This window comes from Elephantulus edwardii, unplaced genomic scaffold (genome assembly GCF_000299155.1).
Source record: "Elephantulus edwardii isolate Elephantulus edwardi_28Jun2011 unplaced genomic scaffold, EleEdw1.0 scaffold00162, whole genome shotgun sequence".
NCBI lineage: Eukaryota > Metazoa > Chordata > Mammalia > Macroscelidea > Macroscelididae > Elephantulus > Elephantulus edwardii.
Genome location: NW_006399912.1, coordinates 819689 through 845785, shown reverse-complemented (window position 1 = coordinate 845785; position 26097 = coordinate 819689). Strand labels below are relative to the sequence as shown.

The window sequence follows — 26097 nt, the reverse complement described above, 5'->3', positions numbered from 1 at the left end:
TTATTTTTTGCTATTTCCTTCAAAGCAGCTTGAACTTCTTCCTTCATCACCATAGGCTCTTGCTCATATGTTATTTCTTTAAATTCTTCTGTATCTGTCAATTCCTTTCTATATAATGACTCCGTATATTCCTTCCATCTTTAAAATCTAGAGATACTATTTTTATTGATACCTAATTTAATTTCATATTATCCAGAGAACATAAATTGTAAAATATCAATTTATAAAGCTCGTGACACTTCATATCCCAGTGTAGTTTCATTTGCTGCATATTCCATGTGTACCTGAGAAGAATGTTGATCATACCATTTTGTAAATCTTAATTGTGTTAAGTTGTTTACTGATACTGTTTAAGCTTTCAATTGCTCCAAATCTTAAGCCATGGAATTTTAATAACCTTCAGATGGGGCTGATTAAATTGGATTATGTAGGTGGACTCAGTGTGATCTTCAAACCTAAAAATCAAACCTGTGTTCAGGTAGAACTTGGCCATAGGGTCTTCTCAGATGTAATATTTGTGGGTGCAGGTCACCACGCCTTTCTTCTTTGTCACCACTAGCTAAGTTGGAATTGCCAAACATTAGGCTCATTCACTCACTTGATGCTATCAATATGGAACCAGCTCATAGCTGACCCTCAAACCCAACCTCCCTTGGGTTTCCAAGGCTATAAATCACCTGAGGGGATAATGCCCATCTTTGTCTACAGAGCAGATGTTAGAGTCTAACTTCCAGAGAGGCATGGCCTTTGAATTAGCAGGCAACTTCCTACTTAATGTGTCATGAAAAAGATGGACAGTTTCCTCCTAGGTGACTTAAAGCCTTGGAGGCTCAGCTATAAGTTGATTCCAACCCATTGACAATAAGTTTCTGCGTTTAACCTTTAGGTTAGTTGAGCTTACACTGTGCTACTCAAGGACCTTAATGTAATCACCAGAGTCTTTATGAAAAAGACAGTAAGAGAATGAAAGAAAGGAGTAGATGAGACGATGAAAAGAGAGGAATGGTGAGCATGGAAGATGGATGGGACATAAGGCAAGAAACGTAGGAGCTGGAAAAGGATTGCCCCTTTGGCAGGATTTTGCTTTCAGCCCATTGAAGCTGCTTTTCAGATTCCTAACTGATTTTCTCTGAATTCTCTCTCAGAAAATACGTTTCTGTGGTTTTCAGCTACTCAGTTTGTAGTAATTTGTTACAGCACCTCGAGCAAACTTACACAGATTTTTATACAAGGAAGTATTACTGCTGTAAGAAATGCCTAAAAAATGCGGAAGCACTTTTAGGATTGTGTGATGAGTCTAGCAGCTAGAAGAATTTTCAGCTGTACAGTTTTGAAGAACCTAGACCGTCTGGGGCAGATGTGAAAGATTACTGGTGAGGGACCTAGAAGGAAGTGATGGAGCAGGTAGAGAAAGCCAGCGTCATCTCAGAAAAAAGCCAAATCTTCATAAACAGTCTGTTGCCCATAATTGAATCTGAAAAGCAGTGCTGGTGATGCACAGAAGAAAATGAAGAGCATATTACTGGAAATGTAGAAGCTTAGATAAGTTATGTCCTTTAGGATACTATTTCTACTCATTGCTATCAAGTAGAAACCAATTCATAACTAACACTCCATTGGCTTTTTGAGGCTATGAATTAAGTGAAAAATTTCATATTTTCCCCCAATAGAGCTGCTGATGGATTTGAACTGCCAGAGAGGCACAATCTCTGGGTTAGTAGTTCAACTCTCTGTAGACTACACCGACAATGCTCTTGTCTTTTCTGATAGTTGACATTCTATTGAAAGAACATGTAGTTGGTGGGATTCCCAAGCCAAGTATTTAAGGCTTATCCTGATGTATGGAAAACTATAAGAGGAAAGTGATGGGTTAAGGAAAATTGTTCAAACGAAGTAGGACTTGATGATTTGGATGGTTCTTAACCTAGCTAGATTACTGGTGGCTTAGTCTATAGAGCATTTTACTGCTAACACAAAAACTTCACCTCTGATGGTTCAAATCCATCTGTCATTTTGTGGATTAAAGACAGGCAGTTTTTTCCCATGTGACTTACATCCTCAGAAACCTGTTGGTGGGTCAACTATGAGTTAATTCTGACTCAGTGGCCATGAGTTTGAGCAAGATTGCAAAAGACTAAAAGGAGACTCACTGTTGGGAAAGCATGCTCTGGGAGGAAGGTAGTTTGGACTATCTTTTCCTTTTTTTAAATTTTATTTTATATTGATTTGCATACAAATTTATATACATTTGTGTCATTCATATGCATTGTTTTACACATTCCTTCATTTATGTTGTTTTCATACAATCATATCATTTCCATACACTTTGTCTTATAAAATGAATCACCACTGATCTATGCTCAAGATTACCCCATCTTACCAGGTCCCCACTGGATATTTCCTAATTTCACCCCCTCCCTTGATGTACCAGACTCTGCGACCTTGTGATTTCCTCTCCCTCTTTTTCCTTTGGACTTTAAAACACATCTGGAGAATCTTTTGCTAGTGCCTAGATGATCAGATGGTCACAACATTTGTAACTGGAGGGCTTTTGGAAGAGATTAGATTTGTGATTTATTTCTGAAGGTAGTTATCTTACCTTGGTTTGGTGAGTAGGTTCTGCCTCCTGTGGTGAGCTTTAGTTCCAGTGACATTTTACTTTTCACAGTCCTTGCCATGCTATTCTGGCTGGTTTCCTTGTTCTGACTGTGTTGCATCTCTTGATTAATCTATGCGCAGGGACTTCTTGGAGTACTGGATGCTATTGGGTGGCAATTCAGCAAGCATCCATCGGTGACCACTGTGCTAGTCAGGCATGGAGTGGGGATGCTGAACATCAATAGTTCAGCTTCAATGATGTCCGCATTATAGAACACTTGCCCCACTGACATTGGCAGAGTAAGGCCACTCTCTTTAGGGTATGAAGTTAGGGATTGGTCCTTAGCTGGACTTTATTGAGGCTCCTGCTGTAGAGGCCAGCATCATTCCAGATGTTGACCAGGGACCCAGCTTACACTGCTCCTATGCTGAATCATGCCCAGCTATTGTTTACGTGTGGAGTAGGGGGCTAGGTTTTTTCTGAGCTCCATGGATGATACCATGGATTGGGCCCTAGGTTTGGTGTGAGGAATGGATCCCCAGCCTCTCTGACATCAGTTTGGGTATTCGGAAAATAAAAAGAAAACTCAGGGGACGCAGTGCAGTATTGTTTCACAAGTCTTGAGGTTCACAAACTCCACCTTTCAGAGCCATTTCATGATAATCTGTTGAATTATTTCCAGAATATTTAGTTGTGTTTGGTAAGGAGAGGCAGAGAAAAGTGAGGCTGTGCCACCTTATCCAGGTTCATTTTCCAGCATCTTTTGAACCTTCTGCTACATACAAAGTCTGAGGTCTTTAATGTAACATTTCTGCATTCTGCCTTTGTGTATCTGCATTTTTGCTCATGCTGTCTTGTTAGATAACCTTTGGAGTTGGATGATCTTTTGCTCTAATTACTGTGCATATATATTTAAAATGCTGAAAGTTCTCAACCAACACTGGACTCTTTAAGTGTTTTGGCTGTGCATTGCACACAACTCACCAACTGGATGAGTGAGTTAGAAACCTGATTGATTCTGTATTTCTGGTTTTCACTCATTGTTCATGGACTCCATATTTGATAATTAGCCTACTCACTAGAATTTATTTATAAACTCTAAATTAATGCTTGTGGCACTTTTGTGTTCATTCACAGGCATGTTATAAGGGCAAATAAAAGTTAGAAGAAAGAGAACAGCAAATTATTTCCCCTTGGGTATAGGGGAAGGGCAAAGAGAAGAGTCATTTCTCTCTTTCCTTAGAACATTTACTTTGGGGAAACATGTAAGTTCCTCCCTCCCCCATGTCAAAATAGAATTTTTAAAAAGGCTAAATAAGTAATCCTCTTGCCAGTTTTATAACCTGGGAATGTTTCTTCAAGGCTGTGGAAATTAGCTCTTTGAACTATAAATCAGTCAAGGAAGATAGTTCCTAATTTCCACGATAAGAGCTTAATTTCATGTGGCACTTGGCCTTTAGTTGCAAACCTACCTTTAGTCATAATGGAGAGTTTGTCTTTTTCTCATAAAGGCAGTTAGTAAACAAGTAACTAACTATCCTAAAAACCAGGAGAATCTAGGGTGAGTGATAAGGTTGCTAAGGAGACCTTGTGCTATAGTGGTTAGAGTACTCAACTGTTAACTGAAAGATTGACAGTTCAAACCAGCTGCTCATATGGGAAGGGCATGGTCTTTTGCTTCTATAAAAATGAACAGTCTTAAAAACACAGTGGGCTAGTTCTCTTCTGCCCTGTAGGATCGAGTCGGAATTGACTTCACGTTACAACAGAAAGAAATACTGCCTGATTGTGTGCCTCCCTCACAATAACTTTTTCAGTCCATCTTGTGAGGGTCTTCCACATTTTCTCTGATCAAGATGTTCTTTTCCAGGTTGACCTCCTGAGCACATGCCAGAAGTATGGGTGGCCGGGTTTTCCCATCTTCAGTTTTAAGTCAGTTTTAAGGCACAGTCTGGCTGCACTTCTAAGACAGATTTGTTTGTTCTTCTGGCAGCATGTAATATATTCAGCATTCTTTGCTGACACCACAATTCATGAGCATCAGTTCTTCTTTTGGTCTTCTTGATTGAGTATTTGTTATCAGTTATCTTGAGAACATGTATGAAAGGGGTTGCATCTGGCTAGCTCAATGAAAGGATCATATTATACTGCAGTCTTTTTTGTAGGTGGTCTAGGCTGTGTTTCATATTTCTGCCTTTAAGATTACTTAGGAATAAACTTAATTTCTTTCTCTGTGACTTTTGTAGAGCCTTTGTCTGGACCAACAAGGAATTTTGTTTTCATTATTTTACCATTTAAAGTAAAGTTGAATTTGCATTCTTCAAAACACAAGGCCTGGTGGCATAGTGGCTACACCATTTGGCGGCCAACAAGAAAAGATGGGGCATTTGAGCCTATCACCTTCTTTGAGGGAGAGAAAGATGAGAGAGTCTGCCCCGGAAAGATCCATAGCCTTGGAAATAATATGTCCTCTAAGGTCACTGGAGGTCAGAATCAAATAATTGCCTGTGGATTTAGTGGATTTCCAAACAAAATGTAGGTTGGTAAAAAGTGGGTTTTGGTTAAGTCCAACAAGGTAGTGTTTTTCCTTTCTTTTTCAAGTCTCATTGTAGTAATAGATTGTGTGTGTGTGTGTGTGTGTGTGTGTGTGTGTGTGTGTGGTCTGTCTAGTTCTATGGTCTTCTCATTTTTGTGCCCTACCCCTTTTTTGGTTGTGATATTGCTTTTAAAGGCCCAAAGCATAATTAGTGCAGAAGTATTTGTCTTACAGCCTAAGCACAAGAAGACTCCAGCATGCCTTATAGAGAAAAGCTTCATGTAGGCATTAGTTACAGTGTTGTTGACCAGGAATTCAATGTTAGTGACTCAATAATATATAATAAAGAAATTGTTTTTACACAGAAAAGCACTTAAAAACAAGATTGTGTATTGATTGGCAAAAATGTGACCAGAGGCTTATGGGAAATAAAACCTGTATTACTCCTAGAGCAGTGGTTCAGTATTTGGTAACTCAGTGCTCAAGGTGACGTTATAGAATAGTGCTTTGCAAATGAGAACCAACTATATAAAAAAATTAAGGTGTGTTTTTGTTAAAGCCTTGTATTTAGTTGATGCCAGGTAGCCTAGTAGATAAGGAGTTGTGTTGCCAACCCAAAGCTAGGTGGCTTTAATCCACCAGCAGCGCCAAGGGATAAAGATAGGCAGTCTCCTCCCATGTCATTTACAGCCTCTGAAAAACAGCTGGAGTTCACCTATGAGTTGATTCTGACTCAGTGGCATATTACAAAAACAGTGTTATTCGTTTCTAAAATTTAATAGAATAATCACTTTCATAAAGGTAATCATTCCAGTCCCAAACTCTGCTATTGATTCCAACTCATAATGAACCTTCTGCTGGGTTCTGAGACTATACATCTTAACAGGAATGAGACTGCCTCATCCTTCTCCTGTGGAGCAGCTGATGGGTTTGAACCTACTGACTTTTTGTTTAACAACCCAACACCTATTTTACTATGCCACTAGGACTTCCCAAATTAATTGTTCTCAGAATAACCTTAAATTCATTGCTATCAAGTTGAGACTGACTTATAACTCTCCTCTGTTGAATTTCCATAGCTTTTAATTTTGTTGGAGGAAAATTGCCCATTTTTCTCCTTCCAAGCTTCTGGTAGACTTGAATTGCCACAGACTTGACTTTTAGATGGGCGGGGCAAACCCCTGCACACTGTTGTTGTTGTTATGTGCCGTCGAGTCATTTGCAACTCATAGCAACCCTATGTACAACCGCCCTAAACCCTGCTCTATCCTGTGCCAGTCGCACTGCCTCTGACACACCCATCCTGATTACCCCAGTCATTAAGTCAGTCCATCTCATAGAGGGTCTTCCCCTCCTGCACTGTCCTTCCACCCTCCCAAGTATGATGTCCCTCTCCAAGGACCTGTCCCTCCTTACAACATGTCCAAAGTATGTCAGACGAAGCCCCAGAATCCTTGCCTCCAAGGAGTCGCCTGGTTTAACCCTCTCTAGGATGAATCTGCTTGTTTTCTTGGCAGTCCAGGGTACATTCAATACTCTTCTCCAGCACCATAGCTTAAAGCCATCAATTCTCCTTCTATCCTCCCTAGTCATTGTCCAACTCTCTGATGCATAACAAGTGATTGCAAAGACCATGGCCTGTATCAGGCGCACCATAGGCTCCAGAGAGACACCATTGCTCTTGAGTACTTTAGAGAGGTCCCTAACAGCAGACTTTCCCATCACAATACGTTTTTTTATTTCCTGCCTGCTGGTGCCAAGAGTGTTGACCGTGGAGCCGAGCAAACAGAAGCTTTGAACAATCTCAATCTCTTCACCATCCATTCTGATGGTGCCATTTGGCCTAGTAGTGAGAATTTTTGTCTTCTTGACATTGAGCCTCAGTCCATACTAAAGGCTGCAGTCCTTGACCCTCTGCAGCAAGTGCATGAGGTCCTCCTCAGTTTCAGCAAGCAGGGTTGTGTCATCTGCATAGCCCAGATTGTTAATAGGTCTTCCACCAATCCTGACACCACACTTCTCATAGAGTCCAGCCTCTCGGATAATCTGCTCTGCGTACAGGTTGAAAAGGTGTGGAGATAGGACACATCCCTGGCGTACACTCTTCCCAATTTTGAACCATGCAGTGTTACCCCTACACACTAGGCCACCAAAACTTCTTAATTGTCATTAAGTATGGCCTATTCCGTGGCCTAGTGGTAAGAAGCAGAACTGCAATTCCAAAGGCTTGTGGTTAGAACCCACCAGCTACTCTGCAGAAGGATTCACAGTCTCCTCCTGCGTGAATAATTGCCTCCGAAAACCCCTGGAGGGTCCACTATGAGTCGAGGTCCACCTGGACAGCACACAATAACGGCTCAGTCCATAGGGAGCTCTGATGGCTTAGTGGTAAGGAGTTGCTGCAAACCCAAAGGCACGTGGTTCAAATCCACCAGCTGCGCCCTGGGAGAAAGATGAGTCGTCTCCTTCATTGTGATTTAGTACTCCTGTAAACCCACTGGAGGGGTAGCTATGAGTTGGTTCTTACTCAACAGTACACAACAAATACATGGCCTAGTCCACAGGGGGTTGCACTGCTCACCAAAAGACAGTGCCTCCCTGGTGCTTCACATCCACCAGCCATTCCCAGGGAGAAAAATTAGTAATTCTACCCTCCTGTTTAATTTGCTGCCTCTGAAACCCAGTAACAGATGAGCTATGAGTCAGTTCTTTCTTGATAGCAATGAGCTTTAGAGTTTTAGGTATTTGTTTGTTTTTTAAAACTGTACATACACCTATTAATATTCTTATTAAATGCTGGAGAAATTGTGACTCTTACCAACCTTGTATCACAGAGTAGAACAATAGGGTTTTTTAAGGTATAATTTTCATGAAAGCAGACTGCTAATTCTTTTCCTGCTTAGTCACTGGGTAGGTTCAAACTGCTAACATTTTGTTTAGCATCCAATGCTTAACTGTTACACCACCAGACTCCTAGATGACCCTCCAGCAGGTGAAAAGAGGCAGTCAGTAGATGTTACAGGTGGAGATGGCCTTTCTTTCTCCCTCAGAGCAGTAAATGGATTTGAACTGCATACCTCTGGGTTTGGAGTGCAGTTCCTTATAAAGCCACCAGGGCTCCCTGTTGCACGACCAAACCTCCTTTTTAATAGTAGTTAGGTGTTTGTTTTTCTTCTTTCTCTCCCAGCCGGGAAGTCAACTTTTACTATTATTTTTATTTCTGTGTATGTGTGTGTTCATTTGGTTTTGCTGTTTTTAAAAGAGAAAATTCTGATCCCGATGATCAGTCATTGACATACATATGTAGTAATGTGCTATATAATACTCATTCAGGAAGCATTCAACCACATATGCCTCCATGGCTCCACAAAGTTATAATAGAGTTCAGGAATCCTAATCGCTTCCCATGTATTGCATGTGTCCCTAATGTGTCTTGTATACAAAGTGATTGTACTGCCAGATGTATAGTAATAAGGTACATATGTAACCTATACCACATACATCTTGATAGTCATACTAAATCCCTGAGGTATGGCTTATGTATGTACTGGATTTTCTATCATTAATGTGAATGTTCCATACTTACAAATAAAAAGTATACTGTGTAAAAGTGTGTGCGTCGACTTGTAGGTAGCAGCGTCTCGTCTTGGGTGGCATGTGTCTCTTAAGTGTTGTAGCATTTTATCACTCTAATTTTATCTTGAAAATATTATGAAGTTCATCCTGGCACCCAAGTGTAGCAATACCTGTGCCAATGATAGCAGCAAGAGGCAAAAGAAACATTTGGGAATGAAACAAGTTATTAAACAACATGAAGGTGGAAAATCAGTAAATGCTCTTGCTTGTGATATAGACAGGCCACACTTGACAGTCATGACAATCTTCAAAAAGAGAAAAAATTCTCCAAGCTCTTTAAAGGACCATTATCTACTGTAGACTGCGTGTCTAAAGAAAAGGAGAGAGGGACCTGTAACAGAAATGGAGAAGTTGCTAATGACATGGATTGAGGCTCAAACACGAAAGAGGATCCCTTTCAGCATATTGATGATTACAGCTAAGGCAAGAAGCTTGTTTGAGATGCATTTTTTTAAAAAAACAGGACCAGATTACAATATTGAGTTTAGTGCTAGCTCTTGGTGGTTCCTAAACTTCAAACAACATTTTTCACTACATGATATGGAAGTGAGCAGTGAACCTGCAAGTGCTGATGTGAAGACAGCAGAAGAGTTTGTCAAAGCCTTAAACTAGTTGAATATTGCATACTATTAACATTCTTGTAGCTGCTACCATTGAAAATGTACCTTGCCAGATACATGAGTTGATATATTATATATGTGCAAAATGTTATCTACTTAGTACAGTTACACTATAATATCCTAGATGTTGTTAAGTGCTGTCAAGTTTTAAACGACTCATAGTGACCTTATGAATGAAAGACCTGAACACTTGTATAACTTTTGTTGTTTCTCCATGTTCATAAAGTTTTTGGAGGCAAGCTGTTTCAGAAGTGGATGCCACTCCTGCTTCCCAGCTTGTTTTAATCTGGGAGCTCTACCAAACACTGTGCACCATGGATAACCATCAGTGTCACAGTGTTTAACATCACAGTAACCATGAGTCACTTCTGTATAGCAAATGGGCAGATCAGTGCTATACCACTAAGAAGAATGTTTAACAAAAAGAATTAAAACCAGGCCTGAAGGTCGCAGATTAAAATCACCCACCTTTGGCTTTCTATCCACTAGACCAACAGAGCTCTCTCTATGTAATATCCCATATAGCTTTGCTAAGTATATGATATGGTGTTCTCATAAGGTCCAAATCATGTAACATACCATTCCCTAAGTGTAATGGACATTAAGTTACATGTTACTGTGATTATGTATATATTTTGAGATACAAGTGCTAGAGTATTTTAAACGGAAAATTTTGCCTATTATAGTGTGTGGAAGAACAAAGTTGGGTTGTTTGCCCTTCAACTGCCTTTTCATCATGTGTTTAACAGGCTGAAAATCGTGAGACTAAGAATTTGGTTAAGTCTCAAGAGTCATTTAACAGCTCAAATGGAAGAAACACTTCTGAGAGCTCTAATCTTCCCAAGCCTTCAGGAAAAGCAAATGAAAAGGTTAATTTGGCCCAAGATCATGTTGATGTGGTTTCTGAAAGGTAAGTGTTTCTACAAAATTGGATAAAGGCATATCTAAGCATAAGAACCAGCAGCAGCACAACTCCCTGAGAACACAGTTCCTCTCTCTACTAGCCATTACATTAAGACATTCCTTTTTCATTTAATTTTATTAGAGAGAGTGTGTGTGTGTACCATCAAATTGGATCTGAGTGGTACAGGAAGAGATTGTCCCTCCTTCTCCAGCAGAGCATCTGGTGGATTTGAACCACTCACCTCTGGGATTGTAGTACAGCTTCTTTCCACTAGGCCACCAGAGCTCCCTACAATAAGACAGTCTTAAAGTCTGCCATTAATTTTGATTGTTTGTGTGGATTTTTACCCCATAGCAAATCGTCTTCAAAGAGAAAGAATTGGGCTGGTTCAACTGAAAGTAGCAGGAAGAGGCATAGCAACACCATTGCCCTTAATATAAAAATGGACATCATAAAAGCCTGGGAATCAGAGAAGAATGTGGGTGTTAGCACGTGAACAAGGCCTATTTCATTCTACTGTATGTAGCATTCTCAAGGATAGGAGAAGAATCATCAAGTCAGTGAAAGAATCACTGGCAGTGAATGCTATGAAAAGGCATAATTCTAACAAAACCAAGAAGCTCCTAATGCTTTGAGGATCAAAAACAAAAGAGAATACCAGTTGGGCTTCTTAAAATTCAAGCCAGGGGAGCTCTGGTGGCCTAGTGGCAAGAAGCTGCGCTGCAATCCCAAAGGCACCTAGCTTGAATCCACCAGAAGCTCTTTTGGAGAAGGAGGGGCAATCTCTTCCTGTACCAGTCAGATCTGATTACACACACACACACACACACACACACACACATTCAAGCCAAAACATGCAGCATTTTTAACACTCTGAAATTAAAAAAAATATTGTGATGGGAAAGTCTGCTGTTAGGGACCTCTCTAAAGTACTCAAGAGCAACGGTGTCTCTCTGGAGCCTACCTAAGATGTGCCTGATACAGGCCATGGTCTTTGCAATCACTTGTTATGCATCATAGAGTTGGACAATGACTAGGGAGGATAGAAGGAGAATTGATGGCTTTGAGCTATGGTGTTGGAGAAAAGTATTGAATGTACCCTGGACTGCCAAGAAAACAAGCAGATTCATCCTGGAGAGGGTTAAGCCAGGCTACTTCTTGGAGGCAAGGATTCTGGGGCTTCGTCTGACATACTTTGGACATGTTGTAAGGAGGGACAGGTCCTTGGAGAGGGACATCATACTTGGGAGGGTGGAGGGACGGCGCAGGAGGGGAAGACCCTCTATGAGATGGATTGACTCAGTGACTGGGGTAATCAGGGTGGGTGTGTCAGAGGCAGTGCGACTGGCACAGGCTAGAGCAGGGTTTAGGGCTGTTGTACATAGGGTCGCTATGAGTCACAAACAACTCGACGGCACATAACAACAACAACAAGGAATAAATAGGTAAAGAATGCAATGAGGCGTTCACAGCCAGCCATGGGTGGTTTCTGAGGTTCCAGAGACTATTCAGTTACCATGGCACCTGAGGAAGCTGCCAAACTCTTCTTAAATGAATCAGTGAAATCATTTCAGAAGGGAACTATTTGCCCGAACAAATATTTAATGTGGATGAGACTGTTTTATGATGAGAAAATGCCAGAGCGGACCTACATTGATAAAGAAGCTAAAGCAATGTCTGGATTTAAATAATTTAACGACAGAGTAACTATTACTAGGGGGAAATGTTGCTGGATTCAAGTTAAAGCCATTTATGATTTATAAAGCAGATAATCCATGTGCATTCCAGAACATAACTAAGCACTTATTGCACGTTTATTACCAATCTAATTGGAGGTCTTGTATGACACAAGTTTTCTTCCAGGATTGGTTTTTTCACTTGTTTCATACCTCAAGTAAATTAATATTGTATGCAAAAGGGAATTCCTTTTAAGCTTCTCTTGCTCCCTGACAGTACATCTGGACATCGACCACTTCTCAACCATCTCTACCCAGGTGTAAAGGTAGTTTTTTTACCGAAAAACACCAGCCCTATTATACAACCTGTGGATCAAGGTGCCATTTTATCATCGTCAGCATCTGCCAAAACTTTAGTTACAGTGGAGGATAGCAAGGTGACACTGCATGAGTTTTGGGGAAACTACAGTATTTTCAATTCCATAAAACATTGCTGCCCCTTGGGATAAAGTTAGTGTCAAGTGTATGCAAGGGATGGGGAAAATGCTTGAACTCTTTCTCTGCATTTCTTAGCAACCTTGAAGGTTTGGACCAAAATCAACAACTGGCTGAAAGAAATAGTAAAATTTTGATGCTAACAAAATCCCTTCATTTAGAAATTGATGCAAGTGATGTGAATGATTTGATAGGCTATAAAGGAGAGCTTTCAAATTAGTTGATTGAGCATCAAGAAGAATTAGAAACACAAAGGAGTGTGGGGGAAAATGTGTAGAAAGGTGAAAATATTTAGGGTAAAAATAATAAACATTTTTATGGATATTTACAATTTTAAAAGCATGAGCTCAAATGGCAAATAGTTTGGAAAGGTGAAATGTGAAGTGAATGAAATTGAGTGTTACCATGAAACATATGAAGAGAAAAAAACACTGTTCAGATTCACTTAATGATTATTTCTAAAAACTTTCTCCATCAACTCTAGTTTTTTCTCTGACTGTGAAGTCCTGTCTCAGAATTATAAACCTAAAGTTCAGGAACATTCAGCAATCCAGAATATCCTGACCTGAACCCATTGCAGCTTTTACAGACTATTTCAAAACCAAAAAATTTATCTGATTAATTTTCTTATATTGCATTATTATATTCTTTTGTACTATATTTAATTTGTTTTTTAACACAGTAAACTGATACTTAAATCAGCTGAGTTTGCACAGAACATTGAAAGTAAACACACTTAAGCTTGCAACATAAGTCAGTAAAAAATCCTCCAAGTATAATTTCAGATCATTTCCTGAATGTTGATAGGCTTAAATATCAAACACAGTGTTAATTAGGCATAGACTACCATAGTTTTCACATAATGCCAATTTTCACTTTACAACATGGTTTTTGGGACCTGTCCAGCGGTGAATGTATGCTCATAAACATATGTCCCTTTATTAAGCATAATGTATCTTAAAAGGTTCATATTCACATAAACTGTATTTTTGGCCAGTAGAAAGAAATGGATTTGTATCTCCAAAACTCTTGAGTTTTAAATTCATGATTAAGTTTTGATTGCTTTCTTTTCCATCTTTGGTACAGTGATAGACATTATTAACTGGATCATTTCATTAGATTTCAAGTTTTATTTGTGGAAAGATTAAGACCCTATAAAACGATGGTTTTGTTGTGTTGTTTTTTTTTTAACATAGCAAAGTTGGGAAAATGGGGGTAGGGGGATGCCTAAAATTATTTATCTAAAGTAGTATGATAATGTATAATTAGAGGAAACAGGTTAATTTATTTGTTTGAGTCACAAAGCAGCTGAGACATTCAATCTCAGTTCTAGTCTAAAATGTTTGGTACCAATAGTCTTACAGCGTAACAGAGATACATGATTAGTCTCCAGGCTTTGAACCAGTTGACTAAGGCAGCATATGTGTGTTGCATAGCAACCAAATCTCTTGTCCATGGCAAATGACACACTTTCAGATTGGCTCTGTTGGCTGCTATCTTGGTGTGGGGCACTGCTATCTGTTTTATTGTTGGGTCAATATCTCACATATAAGAGATAACAGTTGTTATCAACATGTATGCTCCATAGCCATTATTAAACCTTTTAAAGCCCCAATTAGTTTGTATTGGTCTTTTTCTGGTGATTTTTCAACAGTTTTGTAACTTCTTAGTGTTAATTATAAATTTTTAATCCTTAAAGTACACTACAGTTTTACTTATAATTCAGGATTTGAAAAAAATAGTATAAATAAAAGATAGCCATTGTTTACTGCATACTCAAGAATGCTATAAAATGGGGAGCAACAGCAACAGAGATATACTGCTTCTAGTAGATTTTTGGTATTTGAGGATTTAACATGCAGTTTGACTCTTTGAAGGAAATATTAATGTTAATATTGAGGCTTGCATTTTAGCTGAGAGCAAGGAAGCTGATGTAAAGAAGGTTAATATTTCATTAAGTCTTTGTTGTTACCATTTGTGAAACTTATGAAATAACTAAATAAAGAAAAGTGGAAGGCTGAAGGCAGAAGTGAAAAGTGAGCACCACATTAAAATAGAGCTTTCTAGACTAATATATTGGCAAAGTTGCTCTGGTCGGATAGTCAGTAGGGAGTTGTGTTGTTAACCCAACGGCTGTGTCCCTCTGGCTGTTCACATCCACCAAGTGGCTCCGAGGGAGAAAGATGGGTAATCTAGACTAATATATCAAATTTAATAGTTACTATGTTGGAAGCTTTAGTGGCCTCCTGGTAAGTAGCTGTGCTGCTGTCACAAAGACAGATAGTTTGAATCCACCAGCTGCTTCATGAGACAAAGCTTGGCACTCTCCTTCTGTGTGTTTATATCTGCCTCTGAAAACTCCTGGGAGGGTCAGCAATGGCTTGGCTCTGATTTGATGGGAAGGTACACAACAACAATGTCTCTAATAGGAATTTCTAAGTAGTAAAGATAATTAAGTATTCAACTATTAACTAAAAGGTTGATGGTTTAAACTCACCCAAACACTCCTTAGGATGTAGTCCTGGCCACCTTTTTCTGAAAGGACACAATCTTTAAAGCCCTATTGAGTACCTCTACTTCACACACATTAATCTCCATTGACTTGGGAGCAACTAACATGTCTGAGATGAACAAGTCCATTTGAAGGGAAATTTTGAAGAATGAACTTCTAATTTGTAAGACCATTTCCATCCACCGTTAGCATGAGTAGGTGTTACAAATGTGTAACTTTTCTCTAATGGCTTTACTGTTGAGTGGTATAGAAGAAAGAACTCTTTAAATGTTTTTAAAATAGATTCTTTGATAGAAAAGATGTTCTTCAGTCCATTTTATGAGATTAATATAACCCTGATAAGAAAACTATTGAAAAATTTTACCAAAAAAAAGCTAAATTACAGCCTACTTTTATCCGTGAAATGGAGATATTGTAAACAAGATACTAGGAAATAAGAGATTGTTGCCATGGAATTGACACCACTTTACATTCCACACACTATAAAAATTGAGTTTGTCCATGGGGTAAAAGGTTAATTTAACATAAAAAGAAATTAATTTGCTAAGAGAAAAACTATTAATATACATGACATATGCAACATTTCACAGCATTGAAAGATAAAACTCATGTTTTATGTTTAAAAACAACTTCCCTGGCAAGCACAAGCTAGGAAGTAACTTCCTTAATCTGAGCAGAAACGTAAATTATTACTCTCAAGTCCATTCCAACTCATAGCAAACACACACACACACACACACACACCGGTTTTCTGTGGCTGTAACTCAACAGGAAGAGCCTGCCCACCTTTCTCCCATAGTCTGATCAAGAACATCTACCAAAACCCAGAAACAAACTTAATGGTGAAACATTTTAAGTGCCCTATAGGAAAAGGACACCTGCTGTTTACCATCTTAAATAACACTTTACTGCATTATTTAACTTATACTGTCAGAAATGCAGGGGGTGGGGTAAAGCAAACTATTAAAGAGTAGAAAAGAAGGAACAATATGATTTTATTGGATGATTGAGATATGTTGTTGTTGTTGTTGTTTGTGCCGTCGAGTTGCTTGTGACTCATAGCGACCCTATGTACAACAGCTCTAAACTCTGCTCTGTCCTGTGCCAATATCACTGTCTCCAACACATTCATCCTGATTACCCCAGTCACTGAATCAATTCATCTCCCAGAGGGCCTGCCCCACCTGCACTGGCCCTCCACCCTCCAAAGCATGATGTCTTTCTCTAAGGACCGGTCTCTCCTTACAACATGTCCAGAGTGTGTCAGACAAAGTCTCAGAATCCTTGCCTCCAAGGAGTAGCCCGGTTTAACCCTCTCCAGGATGAATTTGTTTGTTTTCTTAGCAGTCCATGGCACCCTCAGCACTCTTCTCCAACACCAAAGCTCAAAAGCATCGATTCTCCTTCTGTCCTCCCTGGTCATTGTCCAGCTCTTTGACGCATCACAAGTGATTGCAAAGACCATGGCCTGTACCAGACGCACCTTAGTCTCCAGAGACACACCGTTGCTCTTGAGTACTTTAGAGAGGCCCCTAACAGCAGACTTTCCCATCACAATATGTCTTTTAATTTCCTGGCTGCTGGTGCCAAGAGTGTTGATTGTGGAGCCAAGCAGACTAAAGCTGTTAACAATCTCAATCTCTTCACCATCCATCCTGATGCTGCCAGTTGGTCCAGTGGTGAGAATCTTTGTCTTCTTGATTTTGAGCCTCAGTCCATGTTGAAGGCTGCAGTCCTTGACCCTCTGCAGCAAGCGCTCAGTTTCAGCAAGCAGGGTTGTGTCATCTGCATAACGCACATTGTTGATAGATCTTCCACCAATACTGATGCCGCATTTCTCCTCATAGAGCCCAGCCTCCTGGATGATCTGTTCTGCATACAGGTTGAAAAGGTATAGGAAATTCAAAGGCATCTGCACAATTAAAATTAACAATTTAGCTAGAAATTTGAGCTGATTTACAGGTAAGTTAATTAATTGCATTTATCTATCAGATATAAACAATGAGGACATAAAATTCTGAAAAACTTAGAAACATGCCATGGGCCTAGGAATCTTTAACAAGATGTAATAACTGCAGGAAAAATTAGAAAAGCTTTTTGAAAGATACTAAGAATCAATTCAATGACAAGATGTTCTATTTGGTATGTGGACAATGCAGTATTCAAAAATGCATTCACTCCTGTTCATGTTTATATATTGAGTACAGTTTCAATCACTGTCTCATTGTATAGTTTTATGGAACTTGACAAGATGATTGGATTTTTAAAGTATGTGTAAATTCAATAGGATAAAAAGTCATGATACCCATGAAGTAGGGAAATGAAAAGGAAGGAATTTTCTATCAGGTGTAAAGACTTAGAAAGCCACAGTAATTACAGTAATGTGATTATCTTAAAGTGGTAGACAAATCAGTTTGGCAGACTCCAGAAACAAATCCACGTACATAGCTACATGTTCCAAGTGAAAGAGCATGAAGTGAAAGTGATTGACTTTTGGTAAATGATGCTCTCTTAATTCACTTCAGTATTGAAGGAAATATGAAGAAAATTAGATCCCTATGTCAGAGTATCCACAAAAATCAATCTCATATATGTTCAGGAACTGAATAACTAAAGAAAAAGTATAAAGATTTGAAAAGGTGACGTAGGAGAATGTCTTCGTGAACTTTAATAGAGAAGGATGTCATATAATACACTTTAAAAAAAATGTTCCACCACGTTAAAATTGGAATTTTTTTTTCCTCAGAAGATGTTTTAAAGATAGTAAGAAGAAAGGCTGGGGACTTAGAGAAGATATGTAAAGCATGTACAACATCAGGAAGACTAGTACCTACAATATATATAAAGAAATTCAACAGATCGATGAGACAAAGCCAGATAATACAAAAGGAAGATGGACAAAAGACATTTCCATCCACTTGACAGAGAAATGACTAATGTCCAGTAAGCAGAAGGTGCTCATGCTCATTAGGAATCAGGGAAATGTAAATGCAAACTCACACTGAAATACCATTGCATCAGGCAAGAAAAAAATGTAAAAGCTGAAAATAGCACATATTAAGGTTTTAGAATAATGGATTTTTACATTTTTTATAATGGGTAAGTAATCATTACAATAGTCTAGAAAACAATTGGCATTATCTAAAAATGTTGGACATCTGAATATCCTTTTGTTAAGGCAGAAAATGCAAGATTTAAACACTCCACCCATATTGGAGATTAACAAACCTTTTCTTATGCATGGGTCAAGAATATCAGCTATTGCCCAAATTGTCTGACCTGGAGGGGAAGCAAGGATCAGGTTTACATGCAGAGATTGAGCATGGGGATTACACTAGGTTCGTAATGGTTGGCAGTTGAGGTTTCTTTACATTCCGGAGGTGTTAGAGTTTCTGACTTCTCAGGCCAGGTGCAGGATGTAGTCAGGGAGTGGTAACCAAGCAGGATCAGCATGTAAGCTTATACTTGGAAACATAAACCTTAGCAACACATATTATTGCCAAAATTAAGGCGTGTGTTTCGTAAATTGGCTGTCAGAACAAAATGGCTTCTCTAATGCTATGAGCAAGAGCCTGTGGTGATGAGGGAGGAAGTTCAAGCTGCTCTGAAAGAATTGTTAAAAAAACAAAGCTCCAGGAATTGACAGAATCCCAGTTGACATATTTCAACAAACACACTGCCTGGATATGCACACTAAGTTGTACCAAGAACCTGGAGGACAACCTCCTGGCCAACTGACTGTAAGAGATCTATATTTGTTTCCATTCCAAAGAAGGGTGACCCAACAAAGTGCTGAAATGATCTAAAAATATCATTAATATCACACGCAAGTAGGATTCTACTGAAAATGATCCAAAAACAACTGGAGCAGCACATCAGCAGAGAACTGCTAGATGTATAGGCTGGGTTTAGGAGAGGCCGTGGTACTAGGGATATTATAGCTAATGTCAGATGGATCTTTGCTGAAAGCAGGAATTACCAGAGAAATGTCTATCCGTGTTTCATTGACTATGCAAAGGTGTTTGACTATGGATCACAACAGACTGTGGCTGACTCTGAGAAGAATGGGAATCCTAGAACATTTGATTGTGCTTATGGAAAACCTATACTTGGACCAGGAGGCAGTCATCAGAACAAAGCAAGAAGACACTACATGGTTCAAAATGGGCAAGGGTATATGCTAGGAGTGTCTCCATACTTTTTCAATCTATGTGCAGAACAGATCATCTGGGACGCTGGACTGTACGAGGAGGAATGTGGCTGATAACAGAATTGGAGGAAGATTCATCAACAATCTGTGTTATGCAGATGACAGAACCCTGCTTACTGAAACTGAGGAGGACCTGAAGCGCTTGCTGCAGAAGATCAAGGACTGCAGTCTTCAATATGAATTGAAGCTCAACATCAAGAAAATAAAGATTATTACCACTGGGCTGATTGGCAGCATCATGATATATGGTGAAGAGATTGAGATTTTTAACAGCTTTAGTTTGCTTGGCTCCACAGTCAACACTCTTGGTACCAGCAGCCAGGAAATCAAGAGACTAATTGCATTGTGAAAGTCGGCTGTCGGGAACCTCTCCAGAGTACTGAAGAGCAGTGACATCTGTCTGGAAACTAGGTGTGTCTGATCCAGGCGATGGTCCTCACAAGTACTTGCTATGCATCAGAGAGCTGGACAATGACTAAGGATGATAGAGAATTGATGCCTTTGAGCTGTGGTACTGGAGAAGAGTAAATATACCATGGACTGCCAGGAAAACAAACAGGATTGTCCTAGAGGGTGAAGCCAGGCCACTCCTTGGAAACAAGGATTCTGAGGCTTCATCTGACATACTTTGGGCATGTTGCAAGGAGAGACCTGTCCTTGGAAAGGACTGTCGTGCTTGGAAGGGTGGAGGGATGGAGAAGAAGACCATCAATGTGATGGATAGAGTGACTGGGGTGATGAGCGGTAGGTGTGTTAGTGACAGTAAAGTTGGCACAAGATAGAGCAAGTTTCAGGTCTGTTGTACATAGAGTTGCTGTGAGTTGCAAGTGACTCAGTGGCACATAACAACAATGTTAACATACAAAATGGCTTCTTTAATGCTTAACATAAAAGCCAATACTACATTTTGACCCAGCTGATTTCCTTTACTACCCTATCTATTGCCATATGTATATAGTAAGATGTGTGTATCTCTCATTGTTGTGAATGTCTCATTGCACTGGCTCCTAGCTGACCCTCCAGCAGCTTTCCAGAGCTGTCAGTTACACAAGAGATTGCCCATCTTTCTCCCAAGGAGCCACTAATGGATTTAAACAGCCAGAGAGGCATGACCTTTGGATTAGGGGTGCAATTTCCCACAGATATACCACCAGAGCCCCTTTGATGGATGTATCTTCTTCTTGTTGTGTACCATTAAGCCAGATTTGACTCATAGTTGACCCTGTAGTGGGTTTTCAGAGTCCATAAATTACACAGGAGGAGACTGGCCACCTTTCTCACACAAAGGAGCAAGTAGATTCAAACCATATACATTGTTGTAAATACAGGAGTGCATTTTAGAAGCATTTTCCATTATAGCTAAAAATCCATCTACAATTGAAAAGAAAAAGAAATATGATAAGTCCTTACAGTGGAATACTGTATATTAAATAGGAGTGAAAAAAGCCATAAACAGTGTGCACCAGAATGAATTATGCTTACAAAAGCATTATGTGAGAAGCAGACATACAAGAATTCAGGTGAAGTTCAAGAAATGTCCCAAAGGAAGTATGTTAATTATAAATCTGGATGGGAAATCTAAAGAGAAAAACAAGGAAATCTGTACCACAAATGATACTTATGTGAGAGAATTATGATGTAGACTAGAGTGGTACATTGGTTTCTGAAATGCTAATAATTAAAAAAATACCTACCTCTGTAGGTTTATAGCTTTATAATTAATTGCTACATTATGTGTGTATTTTTATGCAATTTGAAAATATATTAGGAAAATTAGATGATAACTTAGTTTTATGCCCCAGTTCATAACGCTACTGTGTTACTGCTTATTCTCTATTTGTATTATTTATGATCCTTTCTTTCTGTTTTTTGTCCATTTTAACCTTTTTCAAGGTTTAATCATCCCCCTCCCTACTAGTAGTTACTGTTAGATTAGTGGACTTAAAGAAGGAATCAGAGAGAATGAGAGAAAGCTTAATGCAGCTTTATTAAAGGGGGAAAGGGGAGCTCCCGGGTGAGTTCCTCATCCTGGAGATGCAGAATGGGAAGTCACACTGTGAACTTACTGGGGAGGATTTTTATAAACAGTCTTTAGGCAGGGACATTCCATTCTGATTTATGAGCCACCTGCTAGCTCAGACAAGCAAGGCCTTTTTCTCTTCTTATCACCAGCAGACAAGGCCATCAGCATTTGAGTTCTGAATTCTTCGTTCTTCTCTTTGGCCCCCTTTGCCCATACTAACTGTTACCATGTTAGTTATACATCTTTTATTGTCCTTTAAAAGTTACACTAGGTTTGAGGTCACTGAAAATTACAAATCCCATCCTTTAATATGATAAGGAACAACATTTTACTTATACGAAATAGAGATCTTGGGATAAACTTTTCATTTGTGAATTTTTATTTCTCATGGCCAGCATATCTTCTTTTTTATCCCAAAACTACTGCCATGGCGGTGATTTCTTCTGTGGGACAGTAGACCTGTCCCATAGAGTTCCCAAGCTTTAATCTTTCTGCAGGCAGATGCTTTATCTTCTGCAGTGGTTGATATATTCAAACCATGTTCAAACCACTGACCTTTTGGTTAGCACCTTAATGCTTCATTCACTGTGCCATTAAGACACCCTCTTGCACCAGAGTAGGGAAAATATTTTATCTGCACCCTTTTGTGTTATGAAATAAACCTTATTCCTTCCCCACTGGGAACAACTATAAAAGCAAAATTAACCAGGTGCCTATGGTACCACACATGAACGTGAAGAGGAAAAGAAGTTATGCGCCCATGCGCCCAGAACACAAAAAAGCAATTCCTTGATAAGAACAAAGGATTGAGAGAAAGAGAATCAGTTCCCAGCCTCTTTATTGGGGTCTGAAATGTAATCAACCCTGGTAAGAGATAGTGAGACTGTGCTTCTAATACATAGTCTTGACTCACATGAAATATGTACTTTTTAACCATTTTGCAGGCAGTGAATACTTTTTTAACTCCAGTTTATGTCCCCATCTTTTGTTTTTATGCATTTTCATTTTACTTTAATACCCACCAGACAGAATTACCACTTTTTTGTACTCTCTAAGCCCCCACTGTTAACAGGTCAGTTCCAGTTTACACAGCAGCAACCCTAGAGGAGAGACTAGAACTGCCACAGTGGTTCCTGAAGCTTTATTTTTTTTTTTTTAAGCTTTATTTTGTATAGAAGAAGACTGCTTCTTTTTTCCTTCTGAGAGACTGATGGGTTTAGGTTTTTGGTCAGCAGCTAGTGCTCACTCCACTGTGTCACAATTTTGTACCATTACTGATAATTTATAGTTGTATTTATTAATGTATCTACCTATTCTGTTGCTCTTCATTTCTTCTTGTGTTTCCAGATTTTCATCTGAAATTATTTTCTTTCTATAGTTCCATTTATTGTTTCTTGGTTTAGGCCTGCTCAGGAACAAATTTTTGGCAGTTTTCTGTTTGTCTGGAAATAACTTGTATAGCTTTGGCAGTTAAACGCTTTCAGCAGTTTTAAGTGTGTCATTACATTGTATTCTGATTTCTTTCATTTCTTCTGAAAAGGTCAGATAATCTATTTCATTGCTGCTTCTTTGAAGATAATCTTTTTCTCTAAAATATTCTACTAATTTCTGGATTTTTAATCAAGAAGCTATAAAGAAACTACAGAGGTGTGTGTGTGTGTGTTCAGATTGTTTTTTAAATACTGACAGAGGCTCATGGACCTCTTTGAATTTGTTCTTTGATTCCCTTCATCAGATTTGGAAATGTTTTGGCCCCTTATCTCTTTGGATAGTGCTTCTATGTAGCATTCAGCCTCTCTTCTCCTTCTGGCATTCCAGTTATATGCTTTTCTGTACATTCTATCTTTTTTGCTCTCTGTACTTTAGTCTGGATATTTTCTACAACCTATTTTCCAGCTCATTAATCCTATCATCAGTCAGATCCAAGTTGCTGTTGAGTTCCCAATTTGAATTTGTACATTTTTCAGTTTTCCCATTCCTATTTCTTTTCTATGGATCCAAACTCTTGGATATAGTTCTTTATGTGTTGAATATATTAATCTATTTAAAAATTTCTCTCTGATTTGTGTCTGTGTCACTTTAAGCTTTGTTTCTGGTTGTTGACTTTATTTTTATCCTCTCTTGTTTTCTAGTTCTTCTGCTAAATTTTTGCTTGAATGTTAAGACACTATGTACAAGTAGTTCCTGGCTGATCAGCATTCACTTAGATAAATGCTGTCCTTTCAAGCCCACCCCATAAAGCTTATTGCATTAAAAATTTGAGGCACATATGGTGCTTCATAACAAATGAACTCTTCTTTGTTACAAGCATCAAAATAGTATCATGCTATTATGTCATAGGTGTTTTCATATATCTGAAAGTATTTAATAATTTTATACAGGAAAAGGTACACTGTATACCATACCCTAAGACAAACACTTGGCTAATGTCAACTATGAAGTATCCTAATTTTTCTTAGTTTACATATAATTCAATTTAAAGGTGACTTGAGAGTAGAACTCATTTATAACCCAGGGACAGTCTGTATTGAAAACTGTAGAGGTTCTGAACAATGTTATCTTTCTTCCTAGTGGATTCACCTTGTCCTCTAATAGGCAGCAGAGAGACATGCTAACTGTTGTTTTGAAATATGCCCACAAATTTTTGTATAAATTTTAAATTTTTTCACTCTCTTTTGAACCCACTGCACTTGAGTCCATCCCCACTAAAAATGACCCCCTCCCCAATGCTTCCAAGGCTATAATCTTTATAAGAGAAGAAAGCCCATTTTCCTTCTCAGGAGCCGCTGGTATATCCAAAACACTGACCCCTTTTTTTTTTAGATAACTTTAATGAGCATTTACAGAGATTTTGGATTTCCATTCATTCATTGCTGCATTTCTCTCCCTGCCCAGCCCTCACACACACACCCCTCCCACCCCCCAGTTCGCTCCTCTCTTTCAAAAGTAAAAGAAACACTCCTTCCCTGGTACACAATCCCCCCCGCACCCCTTCCACCGCCCCAAGTACATTCTACTATGCAACCTTAATTGTGGACTCTAACACTGACCTGTTTGATTTGCTGACACATTACACACTGTCATCCTTTGAAAGTGAAGCTTCTCAATCCTTTAAAAGTAGAGACTAATTTTCATATTGGGCTATATTCAACAACTCAATTTTGATAGAATATGGCAGAAGTGACAGTATGTGATTAAGTCATGAAAGATATGGTAGCTTCATTGTTGTTTTTTTTTAGATCACTAGCTATGGCATTGGAAGTAGGAGTAGCATCTACTTCCTGAACAACGTGCCTCTGGAAACTATGCACTTTGATAAATGATGATAGTTATTGAAAGGCTTTAGACCTTTTGTTCTCAGGTCACTATGAGTCATGCTCGACTTGATAGTAATCAGCAACAGATTATGGTAAGCTAATTTCTATGTCACAGGGACCCTCAAGCAATCCATGCGGGAGTCCCACGTGATAAGTCATTCTGCAAGCAGTTGTGTCAACAAGCCATTTCAGAAGCAGATCTCTTAACTCCGTATGTGTGTATCCCCTTTTAACATCTTGGTTTCTATCATGTGAGAGACTCTGAAGCAGAACCCTCAAACTACTCTGTTTCCTAGTTATTGACTTACCAGAAGCTATAAAATAAATGTTTTCTTTTTAAGCCATTATGTTTTAGGTTTGAAGCTAAACATCAAGAAAACAAAAGATTCTCACCACTGGGCCAGTTGGCAGCATCATGATAGATGGTGAAGACATTGAGATTGTTAACAAGTTTGGTTTGTTTGGCTCCACAATCAACACTCCTGGTACCATCAGCCAGGAAATTAAAAGATGTATTGCATTGGGAAAGTCTGCTGTCAGAGGCCTCTCCAAAGTACTGAATAGCAATGGTGTCAGTCTTGAGACTAAGGTGTGCCTGATCCAGGCCATGGTCTTTGCAATTACTTGTTGTGCATCAGAAAGCTGGACAATGACTAGGGATGATAGAAGGAGAATTGATGCCTTTGAGCTGTAGTGCTGGAGAAAAGTATTGAATATACACTGCAGGAGAACAAACAGGTTCTTCCTAGAGAAGGTGACATCAGCCTGCTCCTTGGAGGCAAGGATTCCAAGACTTTGTCTGACATACTTTGGATATGTTGCAAGGAGGAACCAGTCCTTGGAGAGGGACGTCATGCTTGGGAGGGTTGAGGGACAGCACAAGAGAGGAAGACCCTGGATGAGATGTATTGATTCAGTGACTCGGGTAATGGGAGTAGGTATGTCAGAGACAAGATTGGCACAGGATAGAGCAGGGTTTAGGGCTGTTGTACATAGGCTGTCTATGAGTCACAAGTGACTTGACGGCACATAACAACAACATGTTTGGGGACAAATAGTTATATAAACCCCATCACTATTGAGTCCATTGCAGTTTTTCATAATACTGTAGAACAGAGAACTGTCCCATAAGAATTTCAAGGTTGTAAACTTTTATGGAAGCAGACTGCTACAGCATTCTCTTACAAAGCAGATGGTAAGTTTGCACTCCCAACCTAGGAAGCAGTAGAGCATTTAACCACCACCAGGGCTCTCAATATATATGTTGTCCATTTTGTTAAGGGCTGCCTTCTTTTTTGCTGGCCCTCATTTCTACTAAGCATGATGTTGTTCTATGGGTATCGGCCCCTCCTAGTAATAAGCAAGTGTGAAATTAAGTCATGCATTCTTCTCTTCTAAGGAATATTCTGGCTATACTTCTTCCAAGACATTTGTTTGTTCATCTGGAAGCCCATGGTGTATTCAGTATTTTTTATGAACACCATAATTCAAAGGCATCAGTTCTTCAGTATTCTTTCTTTCTTGTCCAGTTTCCCCATGCATATGAGGTGAATGACAAAACCATGGATT

At 39.1% G+C, this 26097-nt stretch overlaps 1 protein-coding gene across 1 annotated transcript in view; it reads left to right on the top strand.

Moving 5' to 3' along the window:
* The window catches only part of ATF7IP2 (activating transcription factor 7 interacting protein 2), a 72044-nt gene that overhangs the window by 18580 nt on the left and 27367 nt on the right, over positions 1 to 26097 (top strand). The window contains exon 5 of the mRNA XM_006895235.1: positions 10141 to 10301. Within this exon, the coding sequence (XP_006895297.1) occupies positions 10141 to 10301 (161 nt within the window). The remainder of the gene's footprint in view (positions 1 to 10140; positions 10302 to 26097) is intronic.